General features: G+C 40.8%; 1 protein-coding gene across 1 annotated transcript in view; it reads left to right on the plus strand.

Annotated features, from left to right (window-relative positions):
• Window positions 1-16168, plus strand: part of LOC128455259 (choline transporter-like protein 5-A) — a 45815-nt gene that overhangs the window by 11590 nt on the left and 18057 nt on the right. The window contains exons 2-4 of the mRNA XM_053438942.1: window positions 1188-1236; window positions 5532-5605; window positions 11047-11131. Of these exons, the coding sequence (XP_053294917.1) occupies window positions 1188-1236; window positions 5532-5605; window positions 11047-11131 (208 nt within the window). The remainder of the gene's footprint in view (window positions 1-1187; window positions 1237-5531; window positions 5606-11046; window positions 11132-16168) is intronic.

Below are 16168 nucleotides of genomic sequence, written 5' to 3' on the forward strand. Positions count from 1 at the left end.
ATGGTACTTTGAGGTAATGTGTGATTTAGCTCTAACCAAATCAAATATTATTAAATTGAATTGAAACGTGCAATTAAGTATTAAACCTGTTCTTGGCTCTGCCTTTTGAATCTAGTGGACTAACTCAACACATTATTTTGCTTTTGTAAGCTACATCCTACAATGTCTCATATACTACCTTTACCTCTAACTTTGAACAGCATTCAGTATCAGTTTGATCCATTATTTTCCCACTTTCGTTAAGTCCTTTGACTGCTTTTTAAATATGCTTTAAAGATGATGGTTGAAAAGAGGTGGATCAAAGTCCATTAATTGATTTTACGCCAATGGCTTGTGTTTGTGCTGTGTTAATGTAACATCTAAAAAATTTGACATGTTCTCTCAAAATATGCAGAAAACTAGTCCAAGCCTTTGTTACATCCAGACTTGATTATTGTAATTCTTTGTTATCAGGCTCCAGCAGTATTCTAAGACGTTAAAAACTCTGATGCTTGTCCAAAATACTGCACACGTGTCCTGACAAGAACCAGACCAGTATTAGCTTCACTATACTGGTTAAGTCTAGAATATAATTTAAAATTCTCCTCCTCACCTTCAAGGCCCTTAATAATATGCCACCATTATACCTTAAAGAGCTGATATCACCATATCGACCCACTAGATCACTGCGCCCCCAGAATTCAGGCTTACTTGTTGTCCCTAAAGTCTCTAAATGTAGAGTAGGAGCCAGAGATTTCAGCTATCAAGCTCCTTTCCTGTGGAATCATCTCCCACTTTCCTCTCCTCCCTCCTTATCACTTCAAAGAAATGAATAAGTCATCAATCTTCGATGGTAAAAGTATGCATATATTGAGATGAACGGCAGTGATGGCTGATGGAGCAAACATAGTTTATGATGTTTTTACGATCACTGGTTCTATCTCTTATGGTTTTGACAATCAGCAGGTGACATTGCCTCTTACCTATTCATCTACAGTGAAGCAGAAGTGAACAAGTTCCACTAAAGGTGGAGATTTGCTTGGCAAACAGAGCAGACAGCAATTTCACTTTCCAAAAAGCTGCCTGACTAGGACCAGTCAGCTTTGACAAACCATCTGCTACACATCTCAGGAACTTTCAGCTATTTTCCTCCCCTCTCTTCAGTTGCCTAAACCTATTAACAATTTTACTTATGTAATGTCTTCTAGGAGAACCACACAGGTTTGATCCTTCCTTCAGAGGTCCAGTCTGCAGAAGGTAACTACATAACCCCTTCTCTTTTCATAAGCAGCAGAGATAATAGAGTCTATGGATTCTGTCCTAAATAACTTGATATTTTGCCCAGCTCTTTAATAACGTCTAATGATGTCTTCTCATGGTAAATTGAGGAAACTATTTCTACAACTTTTCATTTGATTATAATTATAATTTGCAGTCTTGGGGAAAGATAGTGTTGTTGGTTAAATGTAAATAAACACAATGTATCTGAAGTCAGTAACACTTTTCTGTATTAAAGAAGAAAATATGATCTCTCCCCAACCTCAAAAAGTACTTTTTGAGGGTCTAAACAGAACATTAAAGGGTCGAATAATGATGATCTCTAGCCTGGGTGCCAGACGAACTTAGCCCCGCCCACAATATTTTCGGTCGGGAAGTTCAGGCTGGAGTCACTCCATTGGGGAGAAATTATGCTCCGAACAGAAGCTGTTCGGACCAATCACATTGTCAGGGCGGGCTTTATACGATGATGGACAGATGATCAACCATAGATATGTGATCAGCAGTTACGTAATCAACTACGTCATCAAAGAGCGCTTGGGTTGACTTTGTTTTCCACAAACATACCTGCCGCTGGAGAGCTGAGATGTGTAGATGCTGCCATTGAGTCTGTTTTAGAAGACATTGACAGCGTATTCATTTTGAAAGAGGAACAGAGAACGCGGAGGCGACGCCAAAGCGCCGCGCTAATAATATCACCCGTTGATCCAGTAGTATTCAAGCATATACTTACTTGTTGCTCCAACATTAAGCAACAGCGTCCCAACATTTGTCCTTTTTGGTGTTGTCTTTATACAACATGTTCCGAGGATCATACAACTCACTGTACTTCTCCACTTCAATTATTAATTTAATGTCATCGATGTTGAAGAACTTCTCCGCTGTTTGCTCCGTTAAATGTCGGGTGTCGAGGGTCAATTACGTATTCTCCACGCAAGCATATGTGGAGAATACGTAGCCCCGGCGCTTGGCAGCCTTGGCGCAGCGCGGCGCTTCAGCCTCCGGTGTGACCCGCACAAAGGTTTAACATGGGAGTGGATGGGAGCCAGCTGTTATTTAAGGCTTGGCGCTGCGCTAAAGCGTTGCTTTGGCATCGCTTCAGCGTCCGGTGTGAACCCGGCGTTAGTAAATAACTCACAATGCGTCGCTTAACATACGTCACATACTACGTTGCTCTGATTGGTTGTAGGTCTATCCAATTGAGACAACACGCATTTTTTTTCTGGTTCGGTTGAAACACGCCCCATAATCACATCCCAATGGAGCGGTATCAGACTCAGATTCTCCTACTCACTTACAAATCCCTAAAGGGCCTTGCGCCACAATAGATATCCAACCTACAGTGCCTTGCGTAAGTATTCAACCCCCTTGGACTTTTCTTCATTTTGTCATGGTATAACCACAGATCAAAATTTATTTCATTGGTATTTTATGTAAATAGAATATGGCACAACTGCAAACCTACCAAGACAAAACCTTCCACCAAAACTGACAAGCCTTATAAGGAGAAAATTTATCAGAGGAGCAACCAAGAGGCCAATGGTAACTCTGGAGGAATAGCAAAGATCCAAAGCTGAGGTGGGAGAACTATTATTCGTGTACTCCACAAATCTGGCCTTTATGGAAGAGTGGCAAGAAGAAAGCCGTTGTTGAAAGTGAACCATACGAAATCCCATTAGGAGTTTGTCACAAGCCATGTGTGAGACACAGCAAACATGTGGAAGAAGGTGCTCTGAACAGATGAGACCTAAATTTAACTTTTTGGCCTCAATGCAAAACTCTATGTGTGGAGGAAACCCAACACTGCCTATCACCCTGAACACACATTCCCAACAGTGAAACATGGTGGTGGTAGCATCATGCTGTGGGGATGCTTCTCTTCAGCAGGTGCAAGGAAACTGGTAAGAATTGAGGGAAAGATGGATGGAGCCAAATACAGGGCAATCCTTGAAGAAAATCTGATGCAGACTGCAAAAGACTTGAGACTGAGGCAGAGGTTCATCTTCCAGCAGGGCAATGACCCAAAACATACAGCCAGAGCAACAATGAAATGGTTTAGATCAAAGCATGTTCATGTCTTAAATTGGCCCAGTCAAAGCCCTACATCCAATTGAGAATCTATGGCAAGACTTGAAAATTTCTGTTCACAGACAGTCTCCATCCAATCGGACTGAGCTACAGCTTTCTATACCAAGTATTGACTCAGGGGGGTGAATACTTAACATCCAACAAATATCAACTTTTTTGTTCTCATTATTGTTTGTGTCACAATAAAAGGTATTTTACACCTTCAAAGTGGTCTGCATGTTGTATTGATCAAATGGGAAAAAGTTTAATTCTGGAGTAGTAGCAGAATAATTGGACTATGGGTAGAAAGTTACGGACATCGGACTGGAAGGTCGCTGGTTCGATTCCTCGCGGTGACAATACAACATACCTGCCAGGACAACACCCAGATCTGTTCCAAAGTCCAAAGAGCACTCTCCCTACCCCCACTGTCTAAGTGCCCCTGAGCAAGGCACCTTACTCCCCCAACATCTGCTCCCCGGGCGCTGTACATGGCTGCGCACTGCTCTGTGTGTCCTGTGATTTTCACCAGATGGGACAAAAGCAGAAAACAAATTTCCCTACTCTGCATGTCGTGTGATTGTGCATGTGTTTGGGATCAATAAATGTATCTTATCTATCTTATCGTATCTTATTTGAATTCCAGTTCAGAACAGTACAAAATGGGAAAAAGTCCAAGGGTGGTGAATACTTATTAAAGGCACTATACTTCCTGTCCAGAAATCTACAATACTTTGACCAGTGTCTACAGACTGTGGAGGACAGAGCTTTCAGCGTGGTGGAATGCTCTGCCAACAGAGATTTGCAAGTTCAAATCCCTCTGGTATGGAAGCCCATTTCCGCCATTGTGATGAAAACAATTTAAATCTCTATCTTGAGATAGTATCTCATAATTATGACTTAGTATCTCATAATTATGACTTACTATCTCATTATTATGACTTATTATCTCATAATTATGAGATACGGACTGTGGGCGGGGCGCATCAATGCAGAGACATAACATAATCGATTCATGTTTTCTGCTCCGTTCATTGTCTTAGCGATGTGCTGCTGCTGCATAATTATAACCACCGCTGCTCCAGGATCAGAACAGACACTCATTAAAGGTCCGGTCGTCCTGTATGTGTCGGAGTCTGTTTCCTCCTTACCTCCCCTCTGACCTGCGCTCATCTTACACTTTAACAATAAACACCAGCACTGATCACAAGTTATTAGGACACGTACAGGACTGACGTTTACTTTGTTTGTTTGAGTTCATGAGGCACCGTATGCACGCAGTCCCCTGCTTCACACAACACGAGACGTTATGCGCCGCGCACAGTCAGGACATCAGGGTTTTAGTGACGGAACGATATTTTGACATAGTTAATTCATCATTATGAGATACTGACTGCAGGGTCTGTCTGCGGGAGTGTGCGTTTGCGGGAGTGAGCAGAAAACATGAATCGATTATGTTATGTCTCTACCTTGATGCATAGTCGCCCATGTCTGCGAGACAGAGCAGGGAAGCCGTGGTTGAGTGGCTTCCCTGCTATGCCGAGCCCCGCATCTAGTACCTCATTATTATGAGATACTAAGTCATGATATTGAGATAGTAAGTCATAATTATGAGATACTAAGTCATAATAATGAGATACTAAGTCATAATTATTTAATTTTTTTCATCACAGTGGCGGAAATGGGCTTCCTTACTCTGGACATTCCAAAAACTTTAAAAAAAAGAAAGTATATGACAGGATTTGATACAATCTGTCCATGTAAGGCGTCCTTGGGTCCCTTGAAAGGCGCTATAAAAATTTCAGTTATTATTATCATAATAATTATTATCAAAGCAAGTCTTTGCTAGTTTTAGACAAACACAGAGGTCATGGTCCAGTCCAAAAAATAAATGCTCTTGTAATTTCTATATCTGGGGACCTTAGAGACACAGATTATGCTCACATTATACATTCTTAACAAAAATGTAAAAAATGTATGCATTACAGGCATTTTTCTTGCAAGTGTATTTAAAGATTGTTTCTTGATAGTGTAGCAACAAATGTATAATGTGTCATGCATTCTCTTCACTATCATCTTGCAATGATTCTCAACTCGAGTCGGCATGCGAACACTCACTTGGCTGAAAAGTTATCAAGGACATATAGAGACTTAAAAAATAATAATTCTGTTGTGGTTTATAACTTGTTTCTTCTCTGTCTCTTTAGAAGCTGCACTGATACATTGTGGTGTTTGATCTTCATTATTGTCATCCTTTCATATCTGTCCCTGGGGATAGTGGGTGAGTGTACACACACACACAAGGAAAAAAACTCTTTGCTCTGACTGTTCTTGCAGTGTATTATCTTAATACACACATATGGTCTTTGTTGTTTCTTCTTGATCTCACTCACATACAACATAATACCACAAGTTTGTTTATATACACTTCAAGAGCAACACTTTGTTAAGCCTTGTTGCCAAGAGAATATGTTGGCACTGACCTCTGTTTGTGGTCATTTCTGCCATTTCCAAGGTTACAAACCTAATCTACACATAAATATTCCATAACTTCACTGGAATTAGGGCGTTTTTATTGATTAATCTAACGATTATTTATCGATTAATATAATTTAATTTGTTCGATAAATATAGCGATTATTTTGTATTTCTTGATAAATAAAAAACATTAATTTATCCAAAATAAGATTTTAAACTTGTGTCATTAACATTTATATAATAATCTTCTCTTAACTACAAATCAATCTGCCAAAATATGTGATGCAAAGCATTATTCCACAACAAAAAATTGCCCAGTCTGAAACTGCTAATCTGCCTTTTACAATCCACTATCTCCAAAATAAAATTTGTGAAAGAGCTTGGTCCATTAAGGTAAAAGGAATATACAAATATACATTAAGCTGTCCATTAACAAAATAAATTAAAACCAAAGTAAAATTCAAGTAACTTTCTGGAGGAATATCAACACTGTAAATTCAATTTTAGCAGTCTATCGAAAAACTATCTTGAAGTAGCCTAGTAGTTGTATGAAGTCAATAACAAATGAAATAAAGTACAATTTAATAGTTTTCAACAATGTTTATTATACATTTTTCACACTGAAGTGAAGTGTACTCTAATAATAAAAGGAACATTATTTTCTCATTTCAAGTAAAATAAGGTTTGCTTTTGAAAATGGAATCTAAAATAAAGTGCTTAATTTTAGAATTTAAAAGTTTGAATTTTTCTTCTTAATATGTAACTACATTACACATAAAAAATCTCAACAACTAAACAGCGTTAACTTTAAAATCAACTAAAACAAGACAGCAATGATTTCTAAATTTAATTTGACTGAGATATTTTATGATTTTTCTGGTCAACATCATTTTATCTGTAAATATACACTACTGTTCAAAAGTTTGAGGTCACCCAGAAAATCTCGTGTTTTCCATGAAAAATCACACTTATTTATCGAATGAGGTGCAAAATGAATAGAAAATATAGTCAAAACATTGACAAGGTTAGAAATAATGATTTTTATTTGAAATATTAATTCTGTTCTTCAAACTTTGCTTTCGTCAAAGAATGCTCCATTTGCAGCAAGTACAGCATTGCAGGCCTTTGGCATTCTAGCTGTTATTTTGTTGAGGTAATCTGTAGAAATTTCACCCCACGCTTCCTGAAGCCCCTCCCACAAGTTGGTTTGGCTTGATGGGCACTTCTTGCGTACCATATGGTCAAGCTGCTCCCACAACAGCTCAAGGGGGTTGAGATCTGGTGACTACGCTGGCCACTCCATTACAGACAGCTTACCAGCTGCCTGCTTCTTCCCTAAATAGTTCTTGCATAATTTGGAGGTGTGCTTTGGGTCATTGTCCTGTTGTAGGAGGAAATTGGCTCCAATCAAGCGCTGTCCACAGGGTATAGCATGGCGTTGCATAATGGAGCGAGTTGGCCACAATAGAAAATATGTGGCACATATTAAAATGCAAAATGTGACAATGGGGACCCCGTACTGTTGCACACCTTAAGACTTGTTTGCAGGAAGAATGGAACAAAATTAACCCAGAAATGTTTCATCACATGGTGTCTTGAGTCACTAAACGTCTTTAAAAAATGTTTAAAATGTACTAATTGTAAGTCGCTTTGGATAAAAGCGTCTGCCAAATGACATGTAATGAAATGTAAAGTGTTCTGAAAAGGAATGGCAAAATTACAAAGTGGTGAACGCTTGTCCCACCTTTTTTTGAAAAATTTAATGTGTTTATTTTTCAAAAACAATACAATTCATGAGGTCAAACATCAAATAATGTGCTTTTGTATTGTTTTTATTGTAATACGGGTCAAAGATCATTTATAAATCACTGTTCTCAGTTTTAATTTAAAAGTGACATACCGTCCCAACTTTTTCTGATTTGGGGTGATACATTTATTCTCTGTGTTTCAACATGTTGTGAACTGAAATGCCATTAAAACAACCTGCAGTCTGTATTAAAAAAATCACTCATACCCTACAGTTAATGGAGTTTTAAAATCTCTTCATGTCTGGTGTCTAAAGGTTCACACTCTTTATTATATTTTCAGTGCAGGGAATTGACTTTAAACTGGTCTCCATATCCACAGAGTCTTGCTCCTATAAAGACTGACAGTGTATAGATTTAAATGATGAGGATGAAGCCACGATGTGTAGAGGTTTAGTATAAGGACGGAGATCACAGTCTCTTAGGTTCAGTCTACAGGAATGACTGACTTATCATAAAGGCAGTAATGTAAGCAAAGCTACGACTTGGATGACAAATAACAACCAACTCAGGTGTTGATGTTTTTCTCCAGAGGTAAAATTCTCCAAATGAATGCACTCTAAAATCTTTGATATGGATGGACTTTATGAATAAACACCAGACAGCTTCTTCAGGCCCAGAAGCAAGACACTGATACACTATAAAATGTGGATAATTAGATTTTAATAAGATAGTGTTTGACCACATGAAAGTACAGGTGCAAATACTCACAGGATGCATTGAGGATGGATTTTTAAGCTCCTCTGAAGCTAGTCAGAAACACGTTCAACCACACTGAACAGACACAATGCTGTGTAAATGTGGAATGATAATCATATATCACAGCTACAAACCAGCAGTGAAGCAGCAATGCTTTGAGATTATTAATCTGTGATTTGGTGTTATACAAAAAAAATGGAATTGAATTCGTCTTCCACCTATATCTTTTTATTGTTTGTCGTTTTCATGAAGCTGCTGAAATGAAGAGGATGTGACGTGAAGAGAGAAATCAGATTTAAATTGGATCTCAATGAAGAAGCATATTATAGGTGTAGCTGCAATCTGGTTAAAATCATTTATTAAAAAAATCTAGATTAGAGAGTAAGTTACTACAGTAACCTTAAGTGAACGTGATCTCGATTTGTAGGACATGAAACTCAGAGACAAACGCCAGAGATTCCCCAAACCCACTTTTTACAGCCCAGGTGATAATGATTGATCAGATGCTGTATGTAAGGTTACAGTTATGCCATCCCAAAAGGATATTCATTAATGCAGCTTCCAGTGTCGAGACCTGAAAACAAGAATGCTGCTTGTTATCACTTGAAGAGCCATCCAGGGTAATTACCACTGAGCATTCCGACCCTGCTAAATCAGTATCAAAGCAGTGAAAAAAATGCTTATTTTAATGTAATTACTGATCATGCGTCTGATCATATTGAACAGATTACTCTCACTCTCTCTCTGAGACATAAAGAGCTCACACACTAAGATCTATATGTTAACAATTTGAGCGAGTGCATTTAAGACATGGGAGTTGCATTTCCATATGTGTCTCAATAGCCAAGCAATAAATCTAATTTTCTAGTATGATATCACGGTGGAGTTAGATACCTAGAGGGCTTTCCAAAAGTGTTTTCACTTCTTTCTTTATGTGAAAGGTGAAGAATTGTCCAAACTAGTCAGTGTTTCTCCTAAATGTGGAATCCTGTCAGTCTGAATGAGAAATCCAAACACCCAAATCTGTGCATGTATCAACCTTTATCAGTTGGATTTCTTTACGTTCTACCTAAACCAAGCCTTATACTGGATTAGCGTGCTTATCTGCTGTCAGTGTTAAAATATCTGAAGCAGCTGATTGAAACTCTCGCAAATATAACGGAGGAAATATGTACTTCACAATTTTATGACGAACACTGCAAAACCGCAGGTGTGATCCCGACCTCTCCTATCCGTTCTACCTTAAGTGTTCCTATTTTCATATACTGTGGGAGCCTGGCCTTGCAAGAGTAAACAGTGGTACACAAACTGGAAAGAGCAGTCAGAAGCAGGGGTTGTGGTGAATATAACTTAGGAGTTTATTAATAACTGAGGGGGAAAAGGGAGGGGGCAGATAAAGATAACTCAAAAAGCTTCACCGGACTGGCAGTCTGCATCAGGGGCTCCGTCGGGCTCTTCCTGGTCCAAGAGAGAGAGAGAGACAGCAGTTATTCCTCTTCATTATGTATAAAAGGCCTCTTACCCTGAGACTGTCTGGGAAAGCGTCTGGTTCTCACTCCTCTGTGGCTCAAGACAGTCTCCCCTCCGTGTCCTCTGGTTGAGGTTTAAGATGGCTCCTGATTGCCTGGTTGATTCGATCCACCTGTGAGGGACAATCAGAGACACCTGGGAGGGGAGGAGTTCCCTATGAGGATCCTCTGGGGTAGTACCGCCCATCCAACACCACGCCTTTGGATTTCCTTTGTTTGGCTGTACTCAACCATGTGTGGCACTGCTCACCGGCTGGGGCATCACAATACGTGTATCCGTGTGTGGGTTGCCTCATATACAAGTATGACCTCATTCCTTTGTTAGTACAGGGCAGATGCAGTTACAAAGCAGTTGTCCATTAGTATGTTTGTGTGTGTGTGTGTTTGTGTGTGTGTGTAAGGGGTGGGGGTTACTGGTGACATCATCCCATAAATAGGATATGACCCCGCTAATCTTACTTTGTACACAGACAATCATACACCAACACACATTTGCACCTGTCTTAATAGAGGGCAAGCACACGGAAACACACATAATCACGCTAAGAGGTGCACACACACTAAAAAAAATGACAGCTTCCAAAACCCAGCTTTGCTACTACCAGACATTGATGACATCATTCCTGATGACATCACCCTCACTCTCTCATGCATAGCCCCTTGTTGTTTGTCCATATACCGCATCTCTCTTATTCCTCCTTCCTCCTTCCTCCTTCCTTCCATCAGCACTGCACAATCTCTCCTATCTTCACTCATTCGACTGCCATAAATAACATGAGCCGCTTTACTGCACTTGGATTTTTCATTGATAAAGGTCATTGTGTTTAATGATGCTGGATGGGCAGGTCATGAACACTTTAAGAAGAAGATTTGTTTTGACTTATTATAGTTTTGGCACTGAAGGATAGACAAATCATCATTGACACACACAAGCACACATACACACTCATACATGCATACTCACGCACACATGCACAAATCCTTCTCTGTTGTATTCTGCAAATTCAACAAACAGTAAGAAGCTACTCTTTTACTTTTACTTTTCTCTTGACATTTTAATATCATAAACATTTTCAATAATAACAACAATGTTTAATTAAATATATAAATATCAAGATATCAGATAGTTAGCAATAACCAGACTATTTAAGTGCTTATTTGATGCAGACTGATTGTCTCCGGCAAATAATCTCCTCTGTCCATCTGTCCAGCCTGGTTACATGGGGACCCCAGGAAGGTTCTCCATCCGACAGACAGCTATGGCCAGTTCTGTGGGCAGAAGGGGACTTCTAATGCGTAAGTCACTGTTTTAACACCTAAACCTTTGTCGCTGTTTGTTTGCAAATTCATTTAAACAGCTATGCAGGAGCTCACAGAACGTTACTATCATTATAACCAGATTTTTTTTAAATAGTTTTCCATAGGTTCACATGAAGTTATTCAAGACATAAGGGTTAAGGAATTAGTTGGATCCACACTTTCCCGGACAAACTGAAATGGGATTTCATTTCATGTAATTTTATTCTGTGTTGGCAAAATTCTAGTGTGTAAGGTGAATTTGGGTTATTTGGGACACGTTCAATTTTAGTTCCTGTTCTAACAAAATCTAGTCAAGAGGCCTTCAATCCTCAATTCAGTTAGCGCCCCAAGACAAAAATGATCCAAAAGCACAGAAGAGTGTCTCTACTGTGGTCTGTATCCATTGGTTTCGTGAAACATGTGGAGAATACAATGGCATGATCGTTTTATTCCCTGAATATCCACAATATTCTTCACAATACTGCTTTTGACGCCTCGCGTCAAAAGCAGCCGACCTCACTCATCTGCCCCCAGAGCAGACGTAGCTGTAGCTAACACATCAAGCACGTTCACGCGAAGACACGTCAATAATAACAACAGTAACGCCAAGTAAAAAAAACAAAAAAACAAACAACAAAGTGATTCATTGTGCTTCAGAGATGGAGGCGAGTTAGCCTGACGTTGTCATACTCAAAATTCTAGTCAGCAGGTGAGTCTGATACCGCTCCATTGGGCTGTGATAATGGGGCGTGTTTCAACCGAACCAGAAAAAAAATGCCTCTTGTCTCTATTGGATAGACCTACAACCAATCAGAGCAACTTAGTATGTGACATATGTTAAGCGACGCATTGTGAGTTATTTACTAACGCCGGGTTCACGCCGGACACTGAAGCGACGCCAAAGCGACGCTTAAGCGCAGCGCCAAGCCTTAAATAACAGCTGGCTCCCATCCACTCCCATGTTAAACCTTTGTGCGGGTCACACCGGAGGCTGAAGCACCGCGCTGCGCCAAGGCTTCCTAGCGCTGTGCAGCGATCGTTTCGGCGTCGAGTCTAATGTTTGCGCTTGACGTGAGCATATCGCGTCAGGAAACACACTGAAAAATGATTTTAAACGATATTGATGACATATTTTATATGATATAAATTATCAAATATGCATCCCATACTTTTAATTCCCCTTCTGTTGTCCTGGAGTTTTAATTTTACCAATGACATTATTAAATGTCCCCCTCTGCCCATCCACTACAGCCACACAAGCAGTGATAAAGATAAAAAGAGAGAGGGGGGCTACGTATTCTCCACATAGGCTTGAGTGGAGAATACGTAATTGATCCTCGACACCCGACATTTAACGGAGCAAACAGCGGAGAAGTTCTACAACATGGATGACATTAAATTAATAATTGAAGTGGAGAAGTACAGTGAGTTGTATGATCCCTCGGAACATGTTGTATAAAGACAACACCAAAAAAGATGTTGGGACGCTGTTGCTTAATATTGGAGCAACAAGTAAGATATGCTTGAATACTACTGGATCAACGGGTGATATTATTAGCGCTGCCCGGCGGTACAGCGTCGCTTCAGCGTCCGGTGTGAACAGCCAAGTGCTGGCGCGATAGGGATTAGCGCAGCGCTTTGGCGTCGCCTCCACGTTCTCTGTTCCTCTTTCAAAATGAATGCGCTGTCGATGTCTTCTAAAACAGACTCAATGGCAGCATCTACACATCTCAGCTCTCCAGCGGCAGGCATGTTTGTTGAAAACTAATTCAACCCAAGCGCACTTTGATGACGTGGTTAATTACGTTACTGTTGATCATCTGTCCATCATCGTATTGGTATGGTCCGAACAGTTTCTGTTCGGACCAATCAGATTGCTGCCTCCCATCGCCTCTATGAGATGACCGTGGAGCTGTGGGGCCGTGGAGCTGCTGCAGTGGCGCTGGTGTCCCCGCGCTGGCTGACTATGCTGGTCCGCCGCTTCCCCGGTGTAGCTCGCGGAGGCGGGCGCCGTAGCTCGCGAGCTAACGCTAGCCGGCTCCCCAGCCGGAGCTAGTGCTGGCCGGAGCCGGGCTAACGTGGCCATGTAGCGAGACTCCCTACATGGATATGGTGTGAAATTACGTACGTTTCAGTCGTAATCCCATTGGACGCACTCTAGCGTATCGTTTCGGACATAGGGGAACCACAACAAATGGCGCAAGTTGTTTTTTTCCATAGTTTGTGGGACGGTAGACATGCCAGATACCCAAATTAACGTGTAGAAGCACTACAAAAGTGGAATTTTCATACGATGGGTCCTTTAAAGATGTCTGAATGAAACTTCTCATGAATTTGATGTAACTACAGTGATAATGAGGCTGTTTTGTTGGTTGGCTGCAGGAGAGGGATAAGAGTTTTTTTTGGTGTACTGAGAGATACAGACACAACACAGACTTGCAGTATGTTTCTCCTGTTAGCATCACCATATAGAGGCAGGGCTGGCCCTGGCAATGTTGGCGCCCTAGGCGAGATTTCAGAATGGCGCCCCCCAACACACACACTTAAATTGTCATGCATCCCCAAGAACTTTTGGACTGTATACAGATGCACACACAAATAGGAAGCTATAAAAAAGAATAAAAATACATAATACAAATATAAAAAGAGTCTGAAATCAGCTGTACCCACAGCATATCGTTTCACGTCAACAAAAATAAACTTTAATGATGTCCACAATCTAGGTGATTCTTACCTCTATATTGTTCTTTCTTAAGCTCCTGCGAATCACTACTAACACATAAATAAAATACTAAACTTGACTTACCACAGAAACTGGAGCGCAGACGTCTCTAGCTTCTCCGTCAGGAGAACAAGCCGTACATCGAACCGTATTATTCATCTGATATGTGAGTGAAACCTCTCCACAGACTCAGGTCGTATTCACTGACCGGGGGTAGCCTGTTAGCCTGTTGGCTCAGGTGAAGCCGAGCAGGCAACAGGCTAGGAGCTGGAGTCGTGTTTCGCATTATTCGAGTCGAGTTGCTAGGCTAGGTATCATTTAAAAACGATTTTCAGTGTGTTTTCCGGCCCGATTTGCTTGCGGCGAGGGAAAAAAATTGAACAGAACCCGATACCCTCGCTGCAGATCGCGAGGCGGCCACAGCGCTTCCGGGAGCTTCCCAGCACTACGCTGCCGGTTCGAACAGCCCAATTATTTAATATGGGCACGGAAAGGAGGCTGACAGCTTTTGTGGCGCTTCGCGGCGCTTCTATCTCCGGTGCCTCCCCGGGTTTAGAAGATAATGTTGTGATGTGAATGTATTGGTTTATATTGCATGTGTCACATCATGATAAATCAGTCTCTTGTGCCGCCCTCTCGGCATTTTGCGCCCTAGGCAACCGCCTATGCCAGGAGCCGCCCCTGTCTACAGGGGCTTCATGGTTGTTACAGAATTTGCTCTATCTATTATATATTAATTAATAATATTAATATTATATGAACAGTAAGTGGCACAGCAGAGGAAACCACTGACACTTAAAAACAGGCTTTAAAAAGAAAAGGCTCATTGTGGTCCAATAGGTCAGGGTTTTTTAAAGCCTCACACTGGGCACCCCTCACCCATTAATAGATAAACAAAACAACAGTTGGAAAAAAAAGGGAAAAGTGGACTTAATGATGATTGTTTTGCTTGGACTTTAGAGATGAGTCACACTGACGTACGACTCTGGGGATGAGAAGGATCTTTGCAGCACGCTGCAGTCATCGACTCTAAGGGGTTTAAAAGTATACTTTAACTTCCTCTATGAGTCATAATCATGTGCAGCAGGCAATGATGATCTGATGGATAATCAACTTCCTACTGACACAATGACACAATAACACAATGTACAAGTTCTATACACTCAAATTATAAGCCAGAAAACTGCAGTATTTTGTGATATTTCATGCCTTTCTTAGACAGGGACAGTTAAGACCGAAAGGAAATGTGTGGGGAGTGAAATGCAGCTGTGGGTTAGGCCGCCCAAAGAACTTTAGGACTTTATGTGACTCCTTCTGAATTTGCAAGTCCCTCATAATATTTTCTGATGTTATTCTTAGTCTTAAAGGGATAGTTCACCAATAAATGAAAATGCACTCATGATCTACTCACCACAATGCCGATGGAGGGGTGGGTGAAGTATTTGAGTCTACAAAAGACTTCTGGAGTCTCAGTGGTAAACTTTGTTGCAACAATCAATCAATCATTCACATTTTATTTGTATAGCCCATATTCACAAATCACAATTAGTCTCATAGGGCTTTAACATTGTGAGACATCCTCTGTCCTTAACCCGCAACAAGAGTAAGGAAAAACTACTAAAAAAACTTTTAACAGGGTAAAAATACGTAGAAACCTCAGAGAGAGCCACATATGAGGGATCCCTCTCCCAGGCTGGACAGAAGTGCAATAGATGTCAAGTGTAGGAAAACATCATCAAGAAAAAGGTTTTAGCAGCAATGATTAGGGTAAACATTTTGAAGGATAACTTCAATTCTATATATCCGCAGTCCTGCTGCAATCATATTCTATGGTCAGAACCCAGCAAGATTATGATCCACCATCAAGATCGGATCCACTATAGTCCACAGTCATTGTCTACTGCCGCCAATTAGGATCCATCATCAGCTGCCACCTCAGTCGTGGTCATCCACCATTATCTGACGCCAACGCAACAGAGAATCCGCCATTCCCACCATGATCAGCCAGAACGACATAGAATCCACCACACTTGATCCACCACCTCGTCCACTGACACGTGATCCATAAATCGAAATCCATGATGATGTGGCCACAGCTGCGGCCCTGGATCTGCGGGTGATAAGGCACAGGGACTCCGGGGAAAGGGTCAAATCAGAAACATGTATTGATGTGATATGAATTACTTTGATGTGATAAGGATGGAGAAGAGGAAGGAGAAGCTGGAAAGAGAAGCTCCGTGTGTCATGTGTCATAAATTCCCTTTGCACCATCAGGTGTTTTTGCCTTGTAATCAATGATATAATGATACAGG

Source organism: Pleuronectes platessa, chromosome 13 (genome assembly GCF_947347685.1).
Source record: "Pleuronectes platessa chromosome 13, fPlePla1.1, whole genome shotgun sequence".
In the NCBI taxonomy this organism is placed as follows: Eukaryota; Metazoa; Chordata; class Actinopteri; order Pleuronectiformes; family Pleuronectidae; genus Pleuronectes; species Pleuronectes platessa.